At 40.6% G+C, this 13,530-nt stretch overlaps 1 protein-coding gene across 2 annotated transcripts in view; it reads left to right on the top strand.

Annotated features, from left to right (window-relative positions):
* The window catches only part of ell (elongation factor RNA polymerase II), a 35,569-nt gene that overhangs the window by 18,774 nt on the left and 3,265 nt on the right, over window positions 1-13,530 (top strand). For both annotated transcript variants that reach the window (XM_030432827.1, XM_030432829.1), the window contains exons 3-9: window positions 3,673-3,794; window positions 5,497-5,660; window positions 6,807-7,057; window positions 7,145-7,269; window positions 9,935-10,004; window positions 11,302-11,923; window positions 12,268-12,334. In XM_030432827.1, coding sequence (XP_030288687.1) covers window positions 3,673-3,794; window positions 5,497-5,660; window positions 6,807-7,057; window positions 7,145-7,269; window positions 9,935-10,004; window positions 11,302-11,923; window positions 12,268-12,334 — 1,421 coding nt within the window. The remainder of the gene's footprint in view (window positions 1-3,672; window positions 3,795-5,496; window positions 5,661-6,806; window positions 7,058-7,144; window positions 7,270-9,934; window positions 10,005-11,301; window positions 11,924-12,267; window positions 12,335-13,530) is intronic.

The raw sequence follows: 13,530 nt of genomic DNA, 5'->3' as shown, positions 1-13,530 counted from the left end.
GAGCTCTTCTGCTCTGTTTTGTCTAGGTTTTGTGGCAACAGCGGGCTAAAGCTCTCAAAAGCTTTGACAAAGACTTAAACAGACACTGTAGGAGGACATTTTAAAGTAGAGCATTTAAGTTTTTCGTAAGAGAAGAAGTTGAAGTATTCAAAGCTAGATTATCCCCTTTTGTTGTGCAGTTCAGGAAAGAACCCGTGCTTGGCTTTATTTTCTGGGTGTAGATAAGTGTTTTTCTTTTTTTTCAATTTAAATTACAGCACATGAAACGGCATATAGCAATAACCTTAATTGTTTAAAACATCAGCTGTATCTAACTTTATTTTTTAAATTGCCTGACAAAGCCAAACCCTTTTGATATTATTGTGTTGTTGTTAAAACCATTAAGTGTTATAAAGCAGACAATTAAAATCTGACCTGCTGAATATCAGGCACACTGTTGCTTGTGACCATTGAAAATGTTGAGTCGCCCTTAACAGATTTGTGGGTGTCGCGCCCTGGAGCCGTTTGATATAATGCTGATTCGATATTACTTCAGACTGCGAGTCAACATTATTTATATCCAAATAATTGTATTTAACCTCTTGAGATGCAATATCTTGCTTTTCAAGGGGGTCCTTAGACACAAGAACATATAGACATATCACCAAAATTGAACACATGCATGCATCACATCAGAATCAGTTATACTTTATAGACACACAACTTTGAGAGTGCTGCTGGCAAGCTATTTAATTTCAAAATGCACAAAGGAGATTTGTACAATTTTTATATATTAAAAAAAAAAGACAAGAAATTGAAAAACCTAACGACAAAAAAGGGAGTGTCAGCTGTCATCATGATGACCCATTCTCTCAAACTGTTCCCTTTCATGGATTAGCAAAAGGATGAATGCACATCGTGGTGCAACACTCACAGGCTTGCTTAACCAGGGCATGAGCCATTTGGTGTGGAGGAGCCTCTTTCATCCTCTACGATGTGAGTCAGTGATTCATCTGAGTCACTCCCCGGTGTTTGGCTTTTCAGTCAGTACCTCTGCCTCTCCATTTCTGGATTCACACACTATACCTTTATCCACTGTGTTTTTGCAATGACACAGATGTTTTCAACACTGACACAGTACAATTTGTATCAGTGTCTGATCATTTTCATGTAATCAGACTGCCTCATCCGGTTTTATGTTCCTGTTATGTGGATTTCAACATTGAGCCTGGGCATAGGCTCCCACACCCTCATACAAACAAACACTAAATTGTAGAGGATGAATGATCCTGGAGTAAGCAACATAATGTGTGTTTGTGATAGGATTTTCTTTTCTTTCGTTGCTTTATTTCACATTTTAAAAACAAAATACATGTGAACATGTGGCTAACAGTATCATGACTGCGCTGTCCAGAGCTAATTCCCTGTTTCTGGCAGTGGCAGCACTGGCTGGTGGCTTAGACATAGCTTTAAACATAATGTAGGACTTAACAAAGAATGCTGTTTAGGTGTAGCATTGCCTGTTAGGCAAGAGACGGGGATTGAGCAGCAGTGCAAATAAAGAGTAAGGACAATCAGAACCTATACTGTTAACATATCTTGTTACCTGAGGGCAGATCAGCTCATCATGAGGGTTTCAGACTGTCCTTTTTATAATGGGGTTTTGTTTTTTTTTCCACTTCTGATGCAAAAAATGTCTCCACCTCCTACCATCATGAACGGTCCTTTACTAGCATACCTTGCTAGGAGGAGAGAAGGAGATCTTCAGGCGTTAACTGTTGGTCCTGGTGATACTGACTATAATAAAAAGTGAAACTATACCGATAATAGTTTATATTTACAATGAGCTATACTGCAGACGAGGCAGTGTGTAGTTCTATAGGAGTGGAGCATTATTGATAACTGAGAGCAGAGGAGGGCAAATAAAGGACATTGTATGTATTTATAGTTGGCCACCTGCAGCCTTCACACGTGTCAAGACCTTTGGTAAACAGAGCTGAGCTGCCCACAGTTAGGCCACATGTCAGTGCCAGCAGTGAGTCACAGACTGAGCCTCTGATCCAGGTTAAGTCACTGTTCAAGTGGACCAGTGCTGGGGCACAATCTAATTGGTTACTTCGGCTATCTTTTGTTACCCTGGCTCAGTGTGATGCTCAGTTCTCGGCTGTGACACCACTTGAATTCATGCTCAGGAAAACAGAGCTGAGCAAGGGGTCAGCCTGCCGGGCCCTGCTTGAAACACAACCCTCTGCCTGCTCTTGCCATCAGTCTGAAGCTACCTTAACTGGAGTTTTTCTCTGCAGGAGTTGTCAAATCAACTCTCTCCGACTACATGTTGCAATGATGGTTTGTTAAAACTATTTTGAGGTGGAATCGGGTGGATTCAAGCAGCAAAGCACGGTTTCAGTGTCACCCTGTGCATTCTCTGCTCTCTCCTTTGCATTTCTCTCTAAGAAGGTTACTGACTGCTGCATTGAAACTGTTCCAAATCAACCATTTTCACCCTCTTAATAGTGTGAGATGTATTCTAAAGCAGAAATGTAACGTGTGCAATCCCAGTTGTCGCTTTTCCAATTACTACAAAGTGTCCAGCAGAGGTTAGGAAAGATTTCACAGTTCAGTTCCACTTTCTCAGTAGTGGTGTTGTATGTACCTCGATTAAAAATCAAAAAATGTTTCCCCTTAAAGTTGTTTCAGTTTGTCCTTGTGGTATCTAACATGGTATCAAACATCGATATTTTACAAGGTATTGTTTTGAAATTAGAAATAGGCCTTGACACACGAATATCAGGTCCGTCTGTAGACCTAGTTATCAGCCCTTTTTTGCAGCTTTTTGGCCGATTAGGCAGGTAGAATAAAAAAACTGGTTTGAGGAATCACACTGATGGTGTGTTGTTCAGCTGAGTAAATCCATACAGGGGAAGAGAATCAGGGGGAAAAAAGCATATTGAGCCTGATGCTGTTATATCCATGATTTCACTCATTTAGCGTGGTTGGCTACTTCATATGAGACTCTTGCTAATATAGCCCCCTGTAATCAATAATAAGAGTATTGTCAAAAACCTCTGCTTTGTCACAACGGTTTGTCCATTTCGAATACATACTACCGCTACCTGGTGGTATGGAGAGGTATTTGTGCAAGACTGCGTTGAAGGTCTGCAGAAATACCTACTGTAGTTCTTCTTTTATCGTAATTTACCTGTGGTTTCTTCAGTCACATGTTGGAAACACAATTAGGAACACCATGCAGTGCACAGACAGTCCTAGTAGAAATAAGGTAGCGAATAGACGATTTGATGCTGCTTTTTGTGAGGTTTGCAGTGTTTTTGAAGCCAGTGAGAAAATGCCTTGGGCTTCTTCACAGCTTTGTCTTGTCTGGGCCAGTTTTTCCAGGTATACAGCAGTGGCAGTTTATAAAACTGAATACATCAGACAGAAAAATGAGTGTTTAAGTCTACAAATAGGGTGTGGAGTGCAGTTAGTCATCCTTTCTTGTTGCTTGTCTGAAAAGGACCTCACTGAGGTCCAAAAAAAGAATACATATTTATCAAGATGAATAATCGTTCTGGAAAATACGTTTTGTTAATAAAGATTCATTAAGTGTATGTAGGAACTTGGGGGTCTTACACTTCATGATTTCATTTCATGTTGATTTCATCAAACGCTCATGTTTCTCTTCTTTGTCTCTGACAGAAAATTTCAATACCACGGTCCGAAAATTCCAGTGAACTGCAAACGTTTACTTTCTACCTGTCAAATGTGGGCAGAGATAACCCGCAGGGCAGCTTCGACTGCATCCAGCAGTACATCACAAGGTGAAGGCAAACACTGCATCTCACTCACTTTCCTCTCTCTTTTGTCAACTGGCAACTAATTCTTCTTTTTCAGGAAACACAAATTCACCAACTGTATTGACATATTTACATAAATTCTTGGTGAGCATTTGAATCATGATCTTATTGTCTTTGAGCACATTAGGTAACTGTCCAAAGACCATTCACACAGAGTGTTTCCAGGCAGACAGTGTGTTTTAACATAGTTCGGACATGAGGTCAATGAATGAGATGATTTGGCTCCAAGTAACAGCTACTAAATTGAAGGCTGCAACCCTGAGGTTTGATGGCATTAATCTGGTAAAAGATGTACATGCCGCAGTACTTTTCAGTAAAACAAGTCAAACAGTGATATAGGTAAGTGGGACACATTGTTCGTTTAAAATTAATTAAAAATCTGACTTCATCCATTTTCTTCCAGTATTTTTCCAACTATCATACAAAAGATATTTTTGTAGAGGAGTGAATCTGTTGGATGAAAAACACAAATAGTTGATGCATTTTAGCCATGCCTGTGTGTATGTTATGCTTTCAATTTAAATTAAAGGAGCTCAAAATGATTTTAACTTTAGTATTTGCTGCACTTCATCCTGCTGTAAGCATCGTCTTTTTTGTTGTTTTTTGTTGTTTTTTTGTAGCAGTTGCAATGACAAAAGACATGCTGATGATGTGGGTTCATGCCTTTTTTTTATAAACTAATTTAGCTCACTTTCTCCAGCTTAACATGCAAAAAACAAAAACAAAAAAAACTGTTTACTGAATTATATGAATAGCACCAGATGTCTGTGTTGAAAGGGGAAGGAAGTAGAGAAACGGAATGAGGAACAACAAGAACCTTCTGTTTCACTGTCACGTTTCTGACTTTATTATACTGGAAATATTTTTAACAAGTGGGTCAGGTGGAGTTCATCCACATCTCTGACTGGATCCTAATCAACCTCGAGTTCCAATCTAAAACCCAAATGACGAAGCTCAGCTTCCAGCGACTGCGCCAGCACCATCTCATTTTCTGCCAAATCCTCATCAAAGTGGAGAGGAATCAAAGAGAGCCGGAAAGTCAGGAAAGAATGGGATTTGATGCTGCAGTGAGTCGTACTGTGGGAACCCACAGTTGGATGGAAATTGAAAAAATAATAGTTATGCCCTCGGGGTGTTTAATGGATCTCATCTGGGGAGGAATGCACAGTGATGGGATGGGTTATTGCAACTAGTGAGAGGTTTAAGGGTAATGCTGAGAATAAATATGAAGTGGTGGATTTATGTTATGTTTATGTTGCTTCTCTATTTTAGCCTACTTGTTTTGATGTTTGTCTCTTAATGTTTTTACTGGTCTTAAAATGCTATTTTTATTTATTATTATTATTATTATTATTATTATTATTATTATTATTATTTATTATTATTATTTTTATTATTTTATTATTATTTTTTTTATTATTATTTTTTTTATGCAATTTTTAATGTCTTTTTAAATGAAATGTTTATGTCTTTTAATGTAATTTGTGTGTGCCTGTAAAGCACTTTGAATTGCCTTGTGTCTGAATTGTGCTATACAAATAAACTTGCCTTGCCTTGCCTTGCCTTGAGTATTTTAAGGTAGCATTGTCTAAAATATAATATGATATTGTTTTTTTTCTGTCTATCCCTGTCTCCCTCTCTCACTGTCTCTTCTTTGTTTTGGCAGTGAAGGGAGCATTCAGCTGGATTGTTTGGGTGGGATCCAGGACAAGATTACAGTATGTGCCACAGACGACTCCTACCAGAAGGCCAGGGAAAGCATGGCCCAGGTTGAGGAGGAGACTCGTAGTAGGAGTGCCATTGTCATCAAGCCAGGGGGGAGATATGTAGGTGAGGAGACATGGCACAGACACGGGCAGACCACCCAGCATACACCAGTCAGTTATGAATTGTTCAGTCACAGAGGCTTGTTTTTTAAATAATCTTTGGTTGATGCAAAGGAGGAATTTCCATGTAAACACTGATGCAGTGTTTGCAGACATTCTTCCAGCCTCTTCATGCATTTTAAATCCAATCATCCTAAAGGCTCATGTATTTGTGTAGCCATTCTTCGCTGGTGAACGGGCTCCCATTGCACCAGGAAGGTTTTGTGGGTCTGGGGCTGAATGGCAGAAGGCCAACGTACTGCCAGCATGCCTCATCTGTAACCTGGACTTTATTGAATTTGACGGTGGTTGCTTCCTCATTGGCCAAACATATAATGCGCTACATGCACAGCGATCCTCTTATTTCCCCCTAACCCCATGAATGTAATTTAAAGGCACAGAGGCAGAAATGTCCCCAGGCATCAACTTTCTGACCTCTTGTTTTGGTCTCTGACCTAAACTATAAAAACCCATCCTGCTGTTGCACAGCAGACACAGAAAATAAATGAATCTAGCCTATTTATTGTTCAGCAGTGAGTCAAAAACTGTTAAGTCCATGTGTGCTGTGGAGCCAAAGAGTGTTTTGTTCTTTGTAGGAGGCAACACAGGATTCATCTGAATCACCTGAAAAAAGGTCTCAGTGGGAGAGGTGATAATAGCTGATGTTTTTATAATGTAAAGTGAGTTCGGATGGACGTGGCAGTGGTAAAGATCAGCTTATGATGCATCTTTTGTGACTCATCTGCAAGTTCACAGACATGATCACTCACTGAATTAAACAAAAATGTTGACAGAGATGAATGCATATCTTTCAGAGATTATAGTCATTTTATGTTTTTAAGAACATAAACAAGTGCTGGCTGGCAGCCAGAAGTCACTTGAGTCTTTTTCTATTAGCATTTTCGTGTCAGAGGTAGGTTGTAGTGCTTACTTCCTCCTGTGACTTTAAATTTTCAACACAAGTGGGAACTGGACTGTGAGATAAACTGTAGAAAGTATTCATCAGATTACATGCAAAATTTTGTCTGCAAGATAAACAAAATTTGTATATATCATGTTAATCTCGTCTAATGTCAGCCTCCTTCACTTCTGTAACTCCTACACACTTCAGGTAAAAAGGTTCAGATCCGGAAACCGGCACCTGGCCTGTCGGACATCGCCCCCTCACGGAGGACGTCTCGGCCTGTCATCATTTCTAGCGGAATGCTAAAGAAGAGCACAGCTCAGCACAGGCCACTCCGGGAGCGCCTTGTTCACCTGTTGGCCCTCAAGCCTTACAAGAAGCCCGAGCTGATTCTGAGACTGCAGAAAGATGGCCTCCTACCATTAGACAAAGACTACCTGGATAGCCACCTGCAACAGGTTATACACACACCACGGGTCACTCACAGTGAAGCTGTCCCTTCCGCCGCAGTTGGACTTACCAATGCCACTTTTCTTACTTCGTAGGTGGCGAACCTGAATGGGAAAGACAACACCTTCACATTAAAGGACTTTTTGTATAAGGAAGTACAGAAGGACTGGCCAGGCTACACAGAAGGAGACCAGCAGCTTCTCAAGAGAATCCTGTTCAGGTACATCAGAGATCACTCTCACGTGAAACCCACATGTTCCCCAGATCTGTTGGGGATTCTCACGAGGCTTAAATTTAGAGCAGCTGGACAGTTTTTTCAAAATGTGGAAAATATGTTGAGTGCCACATTTTGCAGTGAAGTGCATACTTTTAGATTGTTGTAATGTGCATATTTTGTTGTAGTCGTATTTAAATTGTCCTCTAGATGGTCGGTTTTTATTTTTACTTAACACCGAGGATGTTATGAGCCAGTGCTCGAGTTCATTAGTTGTGTTTGGGGAATAGATCTCGGGTGATGTATGCTGGCACCCTGAGGTCTTAAGCTTCTGAGCAACAATGGCTGATATTATACCAGTGGATTGCATTTATACAGTAACAGAGTCTTCTCAAGTTACACTGCAAGCTGTTGTGGAGTGTGCATTTGTGACACTGCAGACTGCACCTTGTTTTCTCATTTGTGTTGACTCTCTGGCAAGAGTGAAGCCACAGTGTGACAGCTTTGGTATGTAAGAGTCACAGAGCTGCCGAGCACTGTGAAGAATTCGCTTTCCATAAAGGAATGTTGCATGCAAAATCTTGTCCTTTTAAATATCTTATGTATGTAACTGATTACAGCATATACAAGGGTTTATAAGTCTGTCCTGGATTGACTTCTATACCCTTTTAGTATTTGTTGGATTGGTGTGTGTGTCTTCAGAATCAAAATTTAACAATATATTCATTGCTCTCTTGAATTTATAAGTGTTGTATTGTTGATGGCAAGAGCTGCTGGCCTCCTTCCCAGTGGAAAAAATCTGGTTTCTCAGGATCTGGGACACTAACGAAAAGCAAACTCCCAGCTGGCTATAAATAGAGCAGGCAGCAATCCTCGGTCCTCAGTTTGTGTTTACGTAGTGAACTCAAGAATAGCTCCTATTCATGATAAGCTTAGTTTTACCTGTGGTGCAACTCTAAAAGACGCAGGAATGTTAACACTGAGTGACCAGAAGAATGGAAACACGCATATGGTATAATGCAATAAAACCGCTGCCTATTCAGCCTTGAATACCTGAAATGTCTTGCTTTTTATGTTGTATTCGGTTTTAAAGACATTTCTGAACAAAAAACAAAAAAAGCCCCACAATATATTTTCTTTATATTAACACAAACTACAGCCTCTTTTATGGAAGCCCATTTCTGCCGTTTGAATAAAAAGGGGAAGTTATGAGATACAAAGTTCAGATTATTAGATAGAAAAGTCAACATAATAACAAGAGTAAAATTTGTTGGAAGTCATAACAAGATTAATATTTATATTATGGGGTAAAAAGTCAAAATGATAGGACATAAGGTCATAAATCAGAGATCATTCACAAAAAGTCACAATTATTTTAAGTCATTATTTTGAGACACAAAAAAGTCATCATAATGTGATAAAAGTCCACTTGTTATCTTATTATTAAGACTTACCATGGGACTACTTAAATTATCAAGACTAACTTTTCATCATGATTTTTTTTTGTCTTACCGGACTTCTGCACACCATCTGGTTCAATCTCATTAAAAGTTTCACAAAGTTAGTTATTGTGTATATAGAGGCATGCGTATGCACACGTCCTTGTTCCTAATTTGTGTGTCTCCCTTGATACTGTACTTTGAGTTCCGTTTGTGAGTTTATCAGCTGACTAACAACCATAGCCTCCCACCTCCTCCAGAGTCTTGAGCCAGTGCAGTCAGTCACGCAGGAGTAGCACAGCAACATGATTGGAACGCACATGATGCAACAGTGTTCCAGCGCATGCTGATCCATGTTTGAGGTGGCACCAGTCCAAGGTTCAGCCATATCGGTCGGCCTGCTGTCTCACTCGTAGCTCTGACTGTCCCCGCCACAGATGCACAGACATTGAACCAGGGTGGGGCATCAACAGGACTTGGTGTACCCAACTGCCCCATTCTGATAATGTCAAGTAGTGTTTATCTTGGTTGGATGGCTGTTGATTGGCACAGCTCTTTTGTTTTGACACTTCGCTGTGTGGCAGAATAATCTGCTGCATAATGAGGTCAGAGTTTTGTGCACCATAATCATATCTGGATGTGTGTTCACACTTCAGCACTAAGATGGTTCTCAGCTGACATGATCACAAGTAGACAATACACACAGTTACCAAAGCCTCTTGTGTAGGTGGTCAGGGCTAGAGTGGTGTGAAAACAAATGCAGTGCGTCCCAGATCCACTTGAATGGCCGTGCAAGCAACTTTGTGAAGTGCATATTGTCTGATTGAACCCCCCAAACAACATCTATCCCCACCATGAGCTGCAGGAAAAAAATTATTTCCCTCTTGCTTCCTCTCTGAGAAAGTGGCATCACACTCTACTGTGACAGTCATCTTGAACTAGCCGCCAAGTGTTCAACTATTTAATATATGCGCAGTAATATGAGTAATTGCAATTTATTAAAGCTGTTTTTGAGTTTTCATTGTTTAAGTGTGGTTATGATAAAATGCTGCTTTGTCAAGTGGGTCCTCCTTTGATCTGTTGTCATAGCTACCCTCTCAGCTTCACAAAGCAATTTGGTGAGTTTTTAGTGTTCCTGTAATGCTAGTATGCAGTTCACACTTTAGATCCAGCATAAATGATCAACATTTCCTGTGTTTGTGTTTGTTGCACGTTTGTGTTGACTCTTTTAGGAAACAGAACAGCTCTGCTCCTCCACTGGAGAGCCCGCCTAAAGAGCTGGCCGGCAGTTCGCCATCTCAGGTGAATTGCCTGTTCTCTCCTCTACCTGTTCATCACTGCCACACACAAGTCTGTCCTTGAGCTGCCACCCTGCTTTCACTTTCATGTTTGACATTCTTATGAGATCTCACGAGAAAGCTTAAGGATAAACGGCACACAGTAGACCTTTTTTTTTTAAGTAATTACTGACCTTTTTAATAAAGTACCTGTGTGAAAGCCTGTTTTTTTTGTTTTGTTTTTTTTTTTCTTCACAACAATGCAGCTATTTCATCCTTTTATTTCTGGGCTTTGTAGGCTGAATTTTAGACTGTCTGATGTTAATTCAGTAGTGTCTAAATACACTCTGCATAGTTAATCTTTAACCAAAGCTCGTTTGCTATCAGCTGTTAAGCTGATCCAGTAGAAATGGCCAGGGAATTTAGTTTACCAAAGCCTGCTAACTGGGTCGTCTGTGCAGTCTGGTGGTTGCTTCCATTTCCCAGGGAGCGTTTTGTTTAGTTTTTTTCTAAATTATGTGGCTCCATCCATACTGATTTGTGTTTCCTCTTGGTCTACATTTACAGTACATGTTTACTGAACTGGTTCCAGCTGACCATTTTTACTTACTCAAGGCTTTTATGAGCTCTTTAACAAATGTATATTTTGTATGAGTACTAAAGGGTTGTTTTTAAACCAGATATCCCCCATGGTACACTGAATTTTACTCAGTGTTCTTCATCCTCATTGGTAAATTAATTTGTTAATATTACTCATCCTGCAGCTCTTTTTAGGTCAGTTTAGACTTCCCAGTTTACCAATTGTTTACACTTCCATTAGGTAGAGGGAGGAGAAGCTGCTCCACAATATTAATAGCTCCTTCCTCTCAGATTCTTCTCACCTCAGACATCTACTGTATGCCCCTTCCTTTCCGCTCCCTCCCTCAGCAAACACAGCACACAAACACACAAGCAAACATTACCCCAGGCTCTTTTTTAGATTCATTGGTATGAAAAGAGCACCACAGCAGGGAAAGCTGTGTGTTAACCTCACATAGGTGAGGGATGGATTGGGGAAGTCTGCAAGGCAAACAGGGTGAGACCATGTTCACACGAAGATGGAGAAATCTGATAACTTATGTCTCAGCTAGCAGCTACTGTCCAAACGTTTTCCATTCACACCTGAATATTGAAACAAAAGCAAACATTTTCTGTCTTCATCATGGTAGAAAGAAACATATCTTCCAATTCTTCAGTTTTCCTCATGCTCACTGTGTGGTGAATTTAATTCATATTGAACCCCATCTCAGGTTCTTCTACTAAAACTCCTATTTCTCTGCCAGAAACGGCCTGCCACTGACTTCATCGACCCCCTTGCAAACAAAAAGCCCAGAATATCACACCTTGCCAGCAAGGCTGCAACAGCCCCTGTCAATGGCAAGCTCAGCTCCGCCAACGGGAGAGGAGAGGCAGGTGGAGCACAAGGAGGAGTGGCAGTTTCTATGTCAGAAAGTGGCACGACGTCCAGCTCCCAGCCGCTCCCTGTGCTGGATATCCCTCGCCCTTTCGAAGCACTGTCGGATGTCAGCAATGACTCCAGCCACAACGGGAGAGACTGTGACTCTCAGGAAACCGCAGTGTCCGAGAGGCTCAGCCAACCTCCTTTGCTTTTCTCAGCTTCAACTGTGCTCACTGCGCCCAGCATTAGAACATCATCTCCAGGACACACGGCCCCTGAGGTCCCCAGGGACAAGAGTCCTTCATCCTGCAACAACAAGTCCAGGAAGAAGTCTAAAAAGCATAAAGACAAGGAGAAGAGCAAAGACAGGGAGAGGGTGAAAGACAGGGTGAAGGAGAAGGTGAAGGAGAGGAAGAGTCCTGAGGAGTGTGTGCCTGAGCCGAACAAAGCCTGTGAGATGAGCCCAGGAAACCTCAAAAGCAACAGTATTCCACACAAAAGCACAGGTGAGACCAACACACACATAATCTTTTTCTTCTGCTCACAATTTCTTCAGTTTCATAGCACTTTGATCCTATAAGAGATTTCTGAATAAAAGTAGTACTTCATGTGGATGGACACCAGTTAGTCATCGCTGTGAGTAGGTGCTTCATCACGTGACCAGCCAGTGACTCACTGATTGAACGGAGACCCCTGCTGTTCAACTTTATGCCTCCAATAACCTCAAATACACACCTCTGAATCCAACTGACAGATGGCATCTTTAGAGGATTACACATGAAAGAGATGAATGATGTTAATAATAACAACATATAATGATGTTCTTCCTGTGATTGTGATCTTGTTTCAGATCTGAATGGGATGTGCAACAGTACCAGTATTCCTTCATCATCACCTGAGGTGGCAGAGTATTTATTGTGAGTATTTAACCATTTTAGGTCTCGACTTTATGCAGCCATGCTACTCGCCAAGAGGTGTTGAATCGTATTTAAATTCACACTGTGAGGGGGGGATTTTTGGCTGAAAAGGGAGCATAGAGAGAAAGATGTGAGGTAAAAGGGGCAGGTGCATACTGGTGTTTTAAAAACAACAGGTTAGTTATCATAATTTGGCCCACTTACCAACATGATCAATGATTGCAGTGCAGATTGTGATGCAGGCTCTCAGAGGAAATGTAGGTGATTTGAATCAGTGCAGCAATCAGGCTTTTGGGGCTTAAGAGTCATAACTCGAAGCTGAACACAAAAACTTGTGGCACGTTTCTAGATTTGGTGTGAAGCTTTCTGAGGATATCGTTATATCTGATGTCCATTGCACATAAACGTTCAAATCTGGGTAGAATTTGACAAAGTAATCTAGTGATGTTTCTTTTTTATGAAAGAAATAAAGGTAAATGGGGCATGAGTTGTAGGCACGAGCAGCTGACACAGATGGGGTTATTGAATCTTTTGGTTAGCAGTGTTGGACTTTTGAAACCCATTGAATTAATCAATTTAATTGGTCTGTCTTGAGCCTTGTCCACATGTACACAGGGTTTTTTTCATACATTTTAGATTACTGAAAATTAACTTTTTGGAAAACAGCTTCCAGGGTGAAGATATTCAGAATTGTTTACGTCAGGACAGGCAGAAACATGGATTTCTGGAAGTGATGATGCAGATAAACATGTTCACTTACTAATCTAGTCTCCTAGTCTTATCAGTATTGTGCATTGACGGAATCGATGCTGTATTGTCTGTATGTACAAAGGCCCAACCAACAATGTGAATAATAGTGAAAATAAAATGATGGAAAAGGGAGACAAAAACTGCTGCTGACAGTGTCGTAATAAAAATAGCATAATCCAGGAGGATTCTGTGAATAGCAGTCACGCTTCACTGCCACATCATTTTTTTTTCCCTGTAAAATGAAGTAAAAGTAAAAATCGTATTAGCTTAGTATTTTTCGTAACCAAGCAACCATCCACATATTTAAGCCTCTGCTTCCTGTTTACACCAGCACACGCATCCCCAGTGTCCATGTAATTAGCATTTTCAGGTGTATTAGTAGGATGGAGATTATTTCTGAAATTATACTAAAGCGCACATCTGAACGGATCATTTTTGCTTTTAAA

This window comes from Sparus aurata, chromosome 11 (assembly GCF_900880675.1).
Source record: "Sparus aurata chromosome 11, fSpaAur1.1, whole genome shotgun sequence".
NCBI lineage: Eukaryota > Metazoa > Chordata > Actinopteri > Spariformes > Sparidae > Sparus > Sparus aurata.
This window is presented reverse-complemented; position numbering and strand designations above follow the sequence as displayed.